The following is a 13709-nucleotide window of genomic DNA, read 5'->3' on the forward strand; positions in this document are numbered from 1 at the left end:
GTGAGCCTAATCTTCCTGAGAGTTATTTTCTCTTGATCTAAAACTGGAACAGTGGAGCAGGATTTATTAAATATCTCAACAAAATTTCTCAATACCAGCTTGATGTAGGCAAGCATAATTTCCAACTAAATATTCTTAGTGCTGTGCAATTACGCTCACAGCATCTCTGTCTAGTTTTCACACCTGTGGAGCTAGGGAAGGTCAAGTAAAAGCAAGCCTGGGGAAGAGAAAGAAAAGGAAAGCTAAGAGGTAACAATGATGAACTAATTTATTTAACTTAAGAAATCATGGGACTTAATGAGTTAGATGTTGAGATATCCAAAATCCATGAAGTAAAACAAATGTTGTTAGCTGAACTCTGTTTTCGATGTGCAGTTAGCTTCTGTATACTGCTTTTATAGTTGATGGGGCTGAAAAAAAGATGTAAAGTCACCATGTTGACTTTTTCTTGATGGATTGTATTCTAATATACCATGTTTGTTTTGTGAAATATGACTGTCAAGGAGCACTGTCAAATTTTGTAGGATAATAAGTGATTAGTTCTAAATAAAAACTGAAATAACTGTAGATGCTAGAAATCGGGAACAAAAACAGACGTTGCTGGAAAAGCTCAGCAGGTCTGGCAGCAGTTGTAAGGAAAGAAATCTGAGTTAACATTTCACATCTGGTGACCTTTTCTCAGAACTGTTTTTCTCTTCATTTATTCTTCTGTTTGCTAAACTTGTGCTCTTTTTCAAATTTCATATACTTCTATTCACAAGGGGAAAAATGTTTCTTGTATCAATTTAATTACAAAGTACTTAGCACATTATTTAATCTTGCAAGAAAATAAATTCTTGGGACACCAAAGTTAGCTCGTTTGTCATTCTTCTATGGTTTGTCACAATATCATTTGGCTCACTACTACTTTTTATCCAAAACATGTCAGATTTGATTTCTTGAGCTGTTTCCAGCCATGTGATTTTATTTTTCTGCCTGTGCACTATTAGTAATGGAAACCTGACCTGTCTTTGCCCAAATGTAAATATAATATAGCAAGTTGAGTGAAATATGAACATTCACCCCGAGAATATATTGCTCCACGTTCAGTTTCCAACCCATTGTCACCTTTTTAACATGAAACACCTCGTGAAGGAGCTCTTTCTGTAATAGAGACCCTGTACAAGTAAGCATCTAAAGAGGGAACATGTAAGAAAAGTACACTTTTCAGTGTTGCTTTAAAATACATTCAACGCATCAAAATTATCTTTCCTCCCTAATGAGGATTCCCATTTCTTGCTTAAACTTCGAGTATAATGAGTCAGGTAGAAACTTCATTCCTTACACTGTCACTTCAAGCTAGCTTTAAGAGCTGGTTCGGTTTGGCTGATCTGACAGTGCACAGCATGATCCACCTGATTCAAGCACTACTTTTTGTTCTGGCGGGCTCTGATGCAAGATCAGAGCATTAAAACTAGTTGATTTGTAGTCATTATTGAAAAAGATAATCTCTATTTGTATTTATCGTGCCCACTCGCTCCTTTTTGATTTATTGCTGGTTCTTTTGACATTGTAATGTTTTTTTTCTGCCTGCATTTTACTTGCCTCCTTTTCTCTCTAAGCAACCTATGTAACTTAAATACAACCAAAGAATCCCTTGCACTGTACTTTGCCTCCACTTTCTGCACACCCAGATGACCAGCTCCATTTCTAAAACAGCCTCCAAAAGGGAAGCAGAGATAATGAATAAGGTAAAATGCACTCGAATATATGTGACCCATAAATGTTGAAATTGCCTTAAGCTTTCCTCCATGTCCACTCCCTCCTGGATGACAGTTACTCCAAGTTTGATCCTTCAAAAAGTATCATTAATATTCTCCATTCACAATGCCTTAACAGACAATGTTCTGCTCATAGTAATCAGTTCAGAAACCTAAAACAAGAAGATTGTAGGTGGCCCAGTAAGCTGAAGAATCCCCTTCCTTAATCATGTAGAAATTTGGGACATGTTTAACACTAGCACTGTTGATAGTAACAATTAGTTTTGATTTGTTTAGAGTTGCCTGGCTTTGAATTGCTGGATGGAATGTTCCAAGGACAGTTAGTTTTGAGAACACGATGTTTGGAGTGTGAGTGTTACTCTGAGCGAAGGGAGAATTTCCAGGATATCAGTGTACCTGTTCAAGAAAGTGACTCAAAGGAAGGAGATGGTTCTGAGGGTAAGTGAATAAGCAGAGGCATCTTTACTGTTGTAGTGAAAAATGGTTCCATTTAGGGTCAGCAAATGGAATACAAGATTTTATGATGGATCACATGATTTTTAATTCTGCATATGGGTGAGGATGTGAGGGATGGCTTTAGAAAAGAATAGAACTGGATTGCTCCTCTGCCTTGCATGAAAGTTAGTTTTTTTTTTTGAACAATGACTTTTGAAGAATGAATTGTAGTACAGTGGTCAAATTACTTGAGTGCTGCATTCAGTTCAGCCAAGACAGCAAAGAGACACTGCAGCAGTGCAGACACAAGGCAAATTCCTCATGTGAAAGGGCTGAGCTGTAACGATAAACTAGAGTAACAATCCTATATCTTTTCTTCCAGTGTCTCCAGAACCAAAGATGGAGATAAAAACATTGAAATGGGCAATATCACAGTTCGCTTCAGTGGAACGAATAGTTGGTGAAGACAAGTATTTCTGTGAAAACTGTCACCATTACACAGAGGCTGAACGTAGCTTATTGTTTGACAAGATGCCAGAGGTTGTTACTATCCACTTGAAGTGTTTTGCAGCATGTAGCTCAGAGTAAGTATTAAAATATGGAACTGCAAAACTACTAAAAATCCTGTGGGATCTTAAAATTATTGGAGAACAGAAAATTGACAAAGTTGAAGATAAAATTGTTTTAAAAAATCAAACATTTTGACTTTAGTTTACTCCTTTATTATACTGAAAGGCTGAGGGAGGGTACTCCCTATTCTGGCAAATATTTTTAACAAATATTTAGTTAAAGTACAAGTATGCAAAAATAGTATACAGAATGGGATACACCAGAAGGGAGGAGAGTTCATAGTAATTAATATAAAATTGCTTCACCAGTTCATATGGGCAGGATGAACACCTGAAATAAACTGCATGCTCAGTGGCAAGTTGCTCTTGGTGGACAGAGAACCAAACCAATTTTCCTGTATGCTGTTTGCCACTTCCAGTGAGGGCATTGCTATGAATAGTATATAGGCCTGTATTTAAAATGCAGCAGTTTGCTGGAACAGTTTATGGTGAAAATGTTTACTATTTAAATATCATATTTAGAATGTAAACTTTTTTCTCCACTTATGATAATAACAATGTATTTTTGCTATGTGATTTATTCTGTTGATTCTGTTCTTATTTTAGATTGGAGCCCTATGGCAATCTATCAAAAGTGAATACTCCTTTGCTGACGCCTCTTCAGCTTTCTCTGGAAGAGTGGAGCACAAGAGACACCACTGACTTCTATGAGCTATTTGCCGTAGTTATGCATAACGGGGTGAGCATTAGCAGTGGTCATTACACAGCCTATGTAAAAATGACATGTTTGGGCAATCAGAAAATGCCCAAAGAAGAATCTGCATTGAACTGTGCAAATGATATGAAACAGGAACCAATCTGTGAGGAGGAGGAAAGAGGATCTCTTTCTTCACAAGAATATGATGATGTGGAGAGATCGGTTAAATTAAAGGGAAACTTCCAAACAACAGCAACTGGTAAAACAACAAAGAAAAATGCAGAAAGTGTTGGGCTCCTTGGTGGACAAAAAAGTATATCCAGTTTTGATCTGTATGTCCCCAAGAACAATCCTGAAAAACCTGGGACAAGACTAAAAGAAAATGCGAAATCTGATAATTGCAAAGGAAAACATGTTCATCCTATTAAAGATCAAAGTTTTTGCAACAACCAACTGGGAATGTTCGAAACTGGGAGAAATATCCCTGAAAATCAGATTCCTCAAAGCTGCTGTAGTCTGTTGGAATATGAAGGAAAATGGTTGCTGTTTGATGATGCTGAAGTGAAGCTTACAGATGAGCAAGATTTTCTTAGTTCACTTTCTCCATCAACCTCTTGCACATCAACTCCATACCTATTGTTTTACAAGAAAATGGCAAACCCTTAAACAAATCCATCTGAAAGATTGCCATGAGTGACTTTTTAAACACAGGATGTTTTCTTTCACTGCTTATTCTTGTACATTTTAATATAGTGCAGTGTTTTTAAACCTTGAATCCTTTGTGTTATTTGCCAGTATAAGCTGTCTGAACTATTAATCAAGCACTCGCCAAAACAGCCTGAGAAAGTGAGCTCCAGGTTTGTTCAAAAATGAAGATCTCTAGGCACTAATTTTAAAAGCACATTTTTAGGTTATTTTTTGCAAATAATGGTTGTTGCAAAATTGGCTTCTTGCCTACTTGCAGCAGAATTAGATTTTAAAACTACTTCTGTATTCCTGTTATGAATGAATGTTTAAAACACCTTTGCCACACTTGTCCACATTGCTCCACACCCAACAAATGTAAACCTAAAGAATACGATTACACGCAAGTTAGGTTTGTATTACAGCAAATACTTAACAAACTTTCTCCCAGTGCAGTGACATTTTCTCCTCCTGCAAACCTTTTGCCAATTCAGGGACCAGATCCCCACCATCTCCTGCCGTCCTGAGATCAGAACTTCTGCACTGAGTACCACAGCAGATGTTACCAGCTGAACATTATGGCACAAATGGGTTTGCATGTTTGGTTTTTAACTGAAACATTGGTGATTTGTGACTATCACGGGATGAAAAGTACTGTTTTTTTTTGGTAGATTGGTTAGCTCAATCTGGAATATAGTCACAGGTGTGCTTTTTAAATTTGTATTATAAATATTTGTAGTGTAAATATAAATAAATTTGTATAAAGTTTAATTGTATAACTTAGAGTATGTAGTTTCTAAGAATTTGGAAAACACATCTTATAAACTTCTCCACTCTGTAAATGCAATTGTCAACATTGTACATGAAAGACCAATGGGGAATAATTTTAATAACTTTTTTTATTTGAAATGTGTATAGCACAAATGTACATCGGTGTATTATCTAGAGATGGTAAGAACGGCCAATGCTGGAATCAGAGATGATACCCTGGAGCTGGAGGAAAATGGCAGGCCAGGCTACATCAGAGCAGCAGGATAGTTGATGTTTTGGGCTTGGACCCTCCTTCAGCATCTGACCTGAAATGTCAACTTTCTTGCTCCTTTGGTGCTGCCTGGCCTGCTGTGTCCCTCCAGCTCATACTTATCTTAGATGCATTATTTGCCTTGGCGCATTATTTGGAAGATGTATCCTCTGTCCATGGCTAGATTTTGAGCCAGACGTCAGATGGCATTGATAACCCAATGAGGAGCTGTTCTACAAGGTATTAATCGCAACTTGGTTAAAACCAAGCTATGACCATACATGTCTGGCACAGTTCCATGATTTAAGAGAAAATTTGCATTGTCATTTTTTCTGTCTTTTTTTTTTCCCCCCTGTGAATTGTGGGCTTTCAATCTGAAGACATGCAATGTCTTATCCTCAGTTTTTGAGTGGGTGTAGTATGAAACCTATGGTGGCACAACATTAATGTTGGATGGTTCAGTGAGTTTCAAGCTTTTTGTATTTTTTTCAATTCTACTGTACATTGGGAATTTCCCAATCAAAAAAAAGAACAGTGTCTCCATATCCTTTACACTACATTTATTTGTAATCTTTTTACATTTTTTTAACCGTCACTGACTTTTAGTGTGGTATGTTTCCATGTAAATTCCTCACAAAGCTGAGATAGTTATAGCAGCCATTGGAACAGTTTCTTATCTTGTTTTTGGCCAAGGTACTAAGATATGCAGGTAATATACTTAAATGAAATTAGACTTGAGAATTCTCATCTTTTGGTTAGAACGCATTTCAATCGAGGTCACTCCAGCAAGTGAATAGTAGTGTTAACAATTTCTTATCCAGATGATTTGTCAAATAATGGTAGTGATTTAATGAAAGTTAAAAACTGTGGTATCCGGTTCAGTTAAACAGAAGCAGATTTGGTACTCCAGCACTCCTACAAAAATGAACAAGTCACAATGAAATCAAGAAATAGACCACATTGAAGTAATTTCAAAATTTAATAGTACCTTTTTCAAAAATAAAAATGGAATTATCAATGCCAATGACAAACTGTTCAAATCTTGTGAATTTTTTATAAATAGTACACCAGCTAATAGTAAATAACATTAAGAACCTTTAATACATAATGGTAGATAAATAGCAGGTATGATTGATTAGTGAATCTTAACAGTTGTTACTGCTAATAACACTAACTACAGAGAATGTGCAAGCGAATGTAACCATGTGTTGGAATAATTACTAGTACCATAACAAGTCATCTTACTTAATCTCTTCACATCACTTAGAGAAATGTAGTGTATCAAAATGAGGTATGAATTTGTTTTGATGTCCATATGTCTGAAATGAATAGTTTTTTTTTGCCCCTTTCATCACATGCAGGTATAGGTAAGTACCTTGTCCATCTGTTCAGATGTCCACTTTGCGAAGACTCAGTCTGCTGAAAGAATCTCTGTAAACGTAACACATAGGAATTAACCAGTGTGCATTTCCCATGGTTTCTCATTTTTAGCCCCACAATACTAGAAAACACTTTTCCCTCGTTTCTAAGTACATGTCTAATGTTTCGTCAGGCTTCCTGTTCTTAAATTGACATCTATACGTACATCCCTCTAGCTCAGGTGGAAGCTGACTGGTTATTGCAAAAATTATAAAACCATTTAAGATGGGTTTGGGAATTTAAGTTGGACTCTTGTTATGTGGCCTAATAGCTCATCAGGTGGTAGATTTTATCCACTGTTGATTAGACCTTGCCAACTATGCTTTTCAAATCAGCAACTGTATGATAAATGCAACTGACTTGTTTTGTTCTTTAATTATAACACAAACCTTGGTGAAACCCACTGTAGAACATGATTTTAACTAGATTTATGCAATATAACTAAGTTTACAATGCTGTTGAAGAATTAACACCTTGCCTTAATGAAATGTTTCCCGCTCCTTTTGATATAATTTCTTGTACAGTATTAATAATGCAAATAATTTGTATCACAAAAGGCGATGGTGACAAAATACTTAATTGTAGCCTTATAAACAAAAGCCCCTTTATTGCTGTTTGATACTATTTTTTTTGAACCTACCTATGGCAACTGATTGGTAGGACAGGTTTGTAAAGCTGTGGAATTTTCCTGCTTATCAAAGGCTGAAGAGCTTCCTTGAGGCGGTGATAGTTCCGTTCAAGTTCACGTTGATATTCCTTCTGATCAGGACCTATCAAACTTTTGTTTTTCCGGAGGGCATCCTCACATCTTAATGAAACAAACTGTAATTAGGAAATGTACAACACCCCATCTCCCTGATTAATAAACATGAAATAAGAATGTCTAGTTACCGTACATGGTGACTAGGCCTTGCTAACCATGGTAGCAATTTGAAAATTAAAACTGTGCCAATGTTTTTATATTATTCAATATACTTAAGTTAATTTGTCACATTTTATTGAGGAGGGAGAAATCAGTCAATTCTTATATTTAATTTTACGCTCTAGAATCCCCACAATGTGGAAAGAGGCCAATAGAGCCTGCATCTGCCCTCCAAAGAGCATCCCACTCAGACCTAATCCCCTGCCCTAATACCCACATTTACCATGGCTGATCCACCTAGCCTGCATGTGCCTGGGCACAACACAATTTAGCATAGCCAGTTCACCTAACCTGCATATCTGGACTGTGGGAGGAAACCAAAGCAGTGAATGGAAACCTATGCAGACCTAGTGAAAACAGGCAGTTCCCCCGAAGCTGGAATTGAACCCTGGTTCCTGGCACTGGGCCACCTATTGTACTGTGCGTGGATTTCTTTTTCATGCTGAGTTTGCACAAAATATTTCAGACTGTCACTATTCTTCAAGTTCATTTTGAAAATTGAGGAAATTTTCTTGATTCAATCTTGAAGCAAAATCACCCAAAATTCTGGTCATTAGAATGTTGCTATTTGTGAGTTTGCCGAAAAAGTGGCATATTATCTGTGTAACAAGTTGTTAAAAGTATAAAGCATATTATCAGCTTTAAATTTTATAGCCACTTTCACATCAGGAAATACCAATGCATTTTACTGAAATTTCTGTGCCATGCAATCTATTCACGTTTTAAAGAAAAACAAATGCGTGACAAGAACCAGTAAAACTTTGAATCCAGCCAGGATGGCACATAACAGTTCTAGATATTTTCTACACAATCTGTTTGGATATGTCAATTATGTACCTCTACACCAGGTCAGGTGGAACTTGATCCTAGGCCCCCACCCCATAGGTAAGGCTACCACCACTGCACGACGGGGGACCCGTAACAATTTTATGCTTGGCCCAACTGCAAGAACAGTCAATGTTCAACAAATTACACTACTTCCAACTAGATGATTTAAGTAAACATTGTATACACCAAACTGCAGTCCACTGCTCCTTGGAGTAGCAGCGTGGAATATGACAGCATGTATAATTTCAAACAAAGTCAAACAACATTCAGCAAATCTCAGCTCCCGTATAACTGGTTTATAGTTTCTTGAATCCAGCTGCCCTAAATTTGGCACTAAATGGTTGTCATATAAAATGACCAATGGAGGAATGTCATTAAAACACAGTAAGGCAACTTAATTTTAGAAAAGGTCATGATAAATACATGAATCCTCTCAATATAAAATGCTTATTTATCCCCACAGCATTGTCTGGATTTACTTGACCTATTTTGGGCAATAACATTATAACATGTGGGATTAATCATTGGATGATTATGTGTTAATGCATAGAGACTCTTGGGTACATGAATAATAGTATTAACTTACTGGACCATAAAATTATACCTCCATTCCTGAAATTAGATATAACATATAATTGTAATATCCATTCCTATGCATGTCATCAGAGCATTACGGTCTGAAAAACAAACTGGCAGCGACAGGTGAGCTGAGATTTGCTGAAAGTTGTTTTGATTGCCAAATTGAATGCTTGAACATACTTATTTTTATGTTATGCTTCGGTTGTACAGGCATTGGAGACAGTCTGGTGGTTTACTAGATATTTACAAAGAATGAGTTGTCTTATGGCAACAGGTTAGACAGGCTGGGCTTATTATCACTGGAGATTAGAAAAGTGCGGGTGCTTTATTGAAATGTGCAACATCCTGACAGATCTTGTCGAGGTCCATGTGAAAAGGATGTGTACACTTGTAGATCAGTCCATTAAGGATCACTCTTTTAGGACAGAGATGAGAATTTCTTCTGAAGGCTGTGCCCTTTTGAAACTCTGCCTCAAGACCACCAAACATTTTTTTAGGGAAAGGTGGATAAATGCATGTTAGGCAGGGAATAAAGATGTTATTGGGAATTGACGTGAATGTAAAATTCAAAATCTAAACACATCAGCCATGAGCTTATTGAGGTGGAGCAGGCTCAAGAGCCTGAATGGTCTGTTTCTGTTCCTAATTTATATGATGATACAGTAAAGAAAAGGAGGTGGTGTATGTCCAGCAGTAGGAAACCCCATCTCCTGATGCCTTATCCCTGAAACATTGCAGGTTTTTTTTTGTTGTAATGTTACATGGTTGAAAGCCACAACTGAATATGGTGGACATGTTGCTAGTCTCTGAATATATCATGCTGTGTAATTAACATATCAACAGCAATGGCAAATGCTGCTTAACTGTGGGAAAACAGTTTAAATTTATACCTTTTAGTGAAGTCTTTGAAGCATAGACGTAATTTGTTGTGATGTCGGAAGAGTTTGGAATCATTAGGTATTTCAGACAAAAACACTTGAGCAACTTCTAAAGGTCCCTAATGAGGAGAATAAACAAAAGTAAAAACCTAACACTTGTTTTACCTTTTCATGACCATGAAAGAATGTTTACAGCAGTGTGCAGACATAATACTAAGAATTTTACATTACATGCTTGACTACAGAATAAGGGAAATTTTCACGATTCCAGCTGACTAGTTTTGTAAGTTTTCAATTAATTCAAAATGATACTAAAATAAAACCAAACTTTTTAAGGAGTTTTAGTTCAATAATGAAAAATTCTACAAGTCAAAAGACTTAAACTTTGTCCATTTTTGTTTACTGTTTTTGTCTGGCTTGTTACTTTAACCTTTCCCATTTAACTTACAGCTTCAGTTTCTTGTACATACAATCTATGTTCCTTCCATCAAGTTTAAAGGTGATTACATTTTTTGAAAGATTTTCTTGTGACTAGGTAGATTTTGATGCCAAATTTTTTAAGACCTAGTTGTGATGCTTAGCAATGGCAACACTGGTCTAGACATATAAGACAGGCATTTCCAGACACTGGCCCTAATAGTGATTAAATCTGCGAGCCCAAGCAGCAAGTGTGCTACAGTATTTGATTTGGAAAATGAGCAAGTAACACCACTGTCAAACTTGTTCACACTCAAGTACACACCTGCTGAATGGGAATTAGCAGTAGACATTCTAGCTGATGTTATTTTCCAACCTGATTGGTACTTGAGATCAACAACCTAAACCTAAAATGGAGACTGAGCTTGACCTATCTTTGAAGTTCAGTCAAACAACCTGGCTGTTACATTAGTACAGAATTTAAAGAATACTGTCACACAACTCTCATTGACTAAATGTGCCAACAGGTTTCTTTCTGTTAGACTGAATCCATACTTGATTAACTGTTGTTCCCACTGAGCCCTGCAACACCATTTGTAGCATCTTGGGATCAGCTGGATCTTGATGTGTTGCAAAAGCAAGCTCTTGAGTTTTCTTCTGCATGTCTTCTATTGCCACTTCAATTGGTGTTAAAATAATCTGTGGATAACAAAACCAGTTTGAGTTTGATCAGCTACACTTGTAGATCAGTCCAGAACTAGGGAATTTCTAGCTATGGTTTCAAGCATAACTGGCTGTATTTCTCAGTCCACACATATCACTATTAAAACACTGCCTATTATTAATGCCAGCTGATTTCATACATGAGATACAAGCATGGAGGATTATTGTCCAGTTTTATAGCTCTCAAAGGCTGCATATTTACTGAATGTTGCAATTGCACAGGTTTGACTAACACCCACCTCACTCAGACAGTGGGAGAAATCAGTAGGGAGGAAAATAAAATGGAAGGAACAGCAGCTAGCTCATCATTTGTAGCCTATCCCTAATTGTCGTGGTGCGTTCATGAACTGCTGCAGTCAACAGGGACTAGGTTGACTTACAGTGCTGTTGGGAAGTAAGTTCCATACTATTGACCCAGCAACAATGAAGGAACAGAGACATGGTTCCAAGTCCGTAAGAGTATAAGACATAGGAGTAGAAGTAAGGCCATTTGGCCCATCGAGTCCACTCTGCCATTTAAATCATGGCTGATGGGCATTTCAACTCCACTTCCCTGCACTCTCCCCGTATCCCTTGATTCCTTGTGAGATCAAGAATTTATCAATAGACAATAGGTGCTGGAGTAGGCCATTTGGCCCTTCAAGCCAGCACCACCATTCATTATGATCGTGGCTGATCATTCACGATCTCTAAGAGCTCTAACCATCTCTTTCTTGAAAGTATCCAGAGAGTTGCCTCCACTGCCTTCTGGGGCAGAGCATTTCATGTATCCACCACTCTGGATGAAGTTTTTACTCAACTCTGTTCTAAATGGCCTACCCCTTATTTTTAAACTGTGTCCTCTGGTTCTGGACTCACCCCTCAGCAGAAGCATGGTTCCTGCCTCTAGGGTGTTGAATCCCTTAATAATGTTATACGTCTCAATCAGATCCCCCTCGTCCTTCTAAACTCAAGTGTATACAAGCCCAGTCGCTCCAATCTTTCAACAAACGATAGTCCTGCCATTCTGAGAATTGACCTCGTGAACCTATGCAGCACTCCCTCAATAGCAAGAATGTCCTTCCTCAAATTCGGAGACCAAAACTGCACACACTACTCCATGTGCGGTCTCACCAGGGCCCTGTACAGCTGCAGAAGGACCTCTTTGCTCCTATACTCAATTCGTCTTGTTATGAAGGCCAGCATACTATTAGCTTTCTTCACTGCCTGCTGCACCTGCATGCTTGCTTTCATTGACTGATGTATCGATCTCTGCCTTGAAGGTATTGAACGTCCCGGCCTCCACTGCACTCCGTGGCAATGAATTCCACAAGCCGACCAGAATAGAATGTGGCTTGAAGGGAATTTGCAGGTGTTGGTGCTCCCATGCATCTGCTGACCTTGTTTTTCCAGGTGGTAGATGATGTTGTAGATGGGTTTGGAAGGTGCTCTTGAAGAATTCTGAGTGAGTTTCTCCAGTGCATCATGTAAACTGTGCTTACTACTGTTTCAATACATCGATGGTGACAAACAGCAGGCTAAAAATGTTGGATGGGGTGCTAATTAGGTAGGCTACTTTGATCCAATAGTGTCAGGCTCATGAAAAAATTTTAGAGATGAAACATCCATGCAAGTTGACAGCACTCATTCACATTCCAAACATGCACCTTGGACAGGCTTTGGAGAGACAGGAGCTGAGTTACTTTCTGCAGAATTCATTGTCTGACCTTTTTTTAGCCATAGTACTTATATGACTATTCTAGTTCAGTTTCTGGTCAATGGAAACTCCCAGGATGTTAGCAGGGGCTTCAAAGATGATGTTGCCATTGACTGTCAAGGAGAGATATTTAGATCCTCTCCTTTAATAGTCATCTCGAATTTATGTGACATAAATATCACTTGCCACTTATCCGCCCCAAACTGCAAAGTAGTCTATGCCTTACTTCATATGGACACAGACTACTGAAGAATCTGAGGAGTTGCACACAACGCTGAATGGTGTGTAATAATCAGCGAACATTCCCACTTCTCACTTTATTATATGCCGAACCAGCTGAAGATTGTGTAGCCAAGAACAGTACCCTGAGAAATGCTTGCAGTTAGCTCCTGAGACTGAGATGACTGACCTTCAACAACGATCTTTATGTCAGATACAGCTCCAACCAGTGGATTCATTTGACCATGATTAACCAAGAAAGTAAAGGATTGGGTGATTTTTCTTTCAATTTGATACTGTGGCAAAGATTAGCGATAAATCAGAGAATTGGGATAGTTTCAAAGAACAAAATACGAAAATAAAGAGGGAGACAATAAACCATGAAACATAGTAAGAAAACAGACAGTATATAAAAAGGAAAAGAAAGCCACAGTGAACATAGGCAGCAAGGCAGGTAAATAATAGGAAACCCAGGAAGGACAGGTGTTGAAAAAATACTTTGCGTCAGTCTTCAGAAAGGACAACAAACTAACACTGCCCCTCCAGAGCCCTGTAGCACCTGCCCCTGCAACCACAGAAGGTATCCAAGGGCCCAAACACACCTTGCAGATGAAGCTGGCACTTTACCCGCACTTCACTCAATCTAGTCTACTGCGATTGCTGTTCACAATGTTGTCTCCTCAGCACTGGGGAAACGAAGCACAACCGAGTGACCACTTCACAGAACACCTACATTCTGTCCACAGAAAAGACACTGAGCTTCCAGCTGCCTGCTACTTTAACACACCACCTTGTTCCCTGGCCAAGATCTCTAGTGAAGTTCAGTGCAAGCTGGAAGAACAGCACCTCATTTTCTGCTTGG

At 38.1% G+C, this 13709-nt stretch overlaps 2 protein-coding genes across 15 annotated transcripts in view; one reads left to right on the forward strand and one right to left on the reverse strand.

Annotated features, from left to right (window-relative positions):
- Positions 1 to 10049, forward strand: part of usp1 (ubiquitin specific peptidase 1) — a 30274-nt gene extending 20225 nt beyond the window's left edge. For both annotated transcript variants that reach the window (XM_048539948.2, XM_048539949.2), the window contains exons 7-9: positions 2037 to 2198; positions 2578 to 2779; positions 3371 to 10049. In XM_048539948.2, coding sequence (XP_048395905.2) covers positions 2037 to 2198; positions 2578 to 2779; positions 3371 to 4127 — 1121 coding nt within the window. In that variant the 3' untranslated portion in view covers positions 4128 to 10049. The remainder of the gene's footprint in view (positions 1 to 2036; positions 2199 to 2577; positions 2780 to 3370) is intronic.
- The window catches only part of dock7 (dedicator of cytokinesis 7), a 173041-nt gene continuing 164393 nt past the window's right edge, over positions 5062 to 13709 (reverse strand). For 12 of the 13 annotated variants that reach the window (XM_048539944.2, XM_048539943.2, XM_048539942.2 and 9 more), the window contains 4 exons: positions 10765 to 10908; positions 9805 to 9911; positions 7226 to 7393; positions 6127 to 6597 (listed from right to left, as the gene is read on the reverse strand). In XM_048539944.2, coding sequence (XP_048395901.1) covers positions 6555 to 6597; positions 7226 to 7393; positions 9805 to 9911; positions 10765 to 10908 — 462 coding nt within the window. In that variant the 3' untranslated portion in view covers positions 6127 to 6554. Of the gene's footprint in view, positions 6082 to 6126; positions 6598 to 7225; positions 7394 to 9804; positions 9912 to 10764; positions 10909 to 13709 lie in introns of those variants that run through there. The other variant, XM_048539932.2, reaches the window with a different exon arrangement.

This window comes from Stegostoma tigrinum, chromosome 8, assembly GCF_030684315.1.
Source record: "Stegostoma tigrinum isolate sSteTig4 chromosome 8, sSteTig4.hap1, whole genome shotgun sequence".
Classification (NCBI taxonomy): Eukaryota; Metazoa; Chordata; class Chondrichthyes; order Orectolobiformes; family Stegostomatidae; genus Stegostoma; species Stegostoma tigrinum.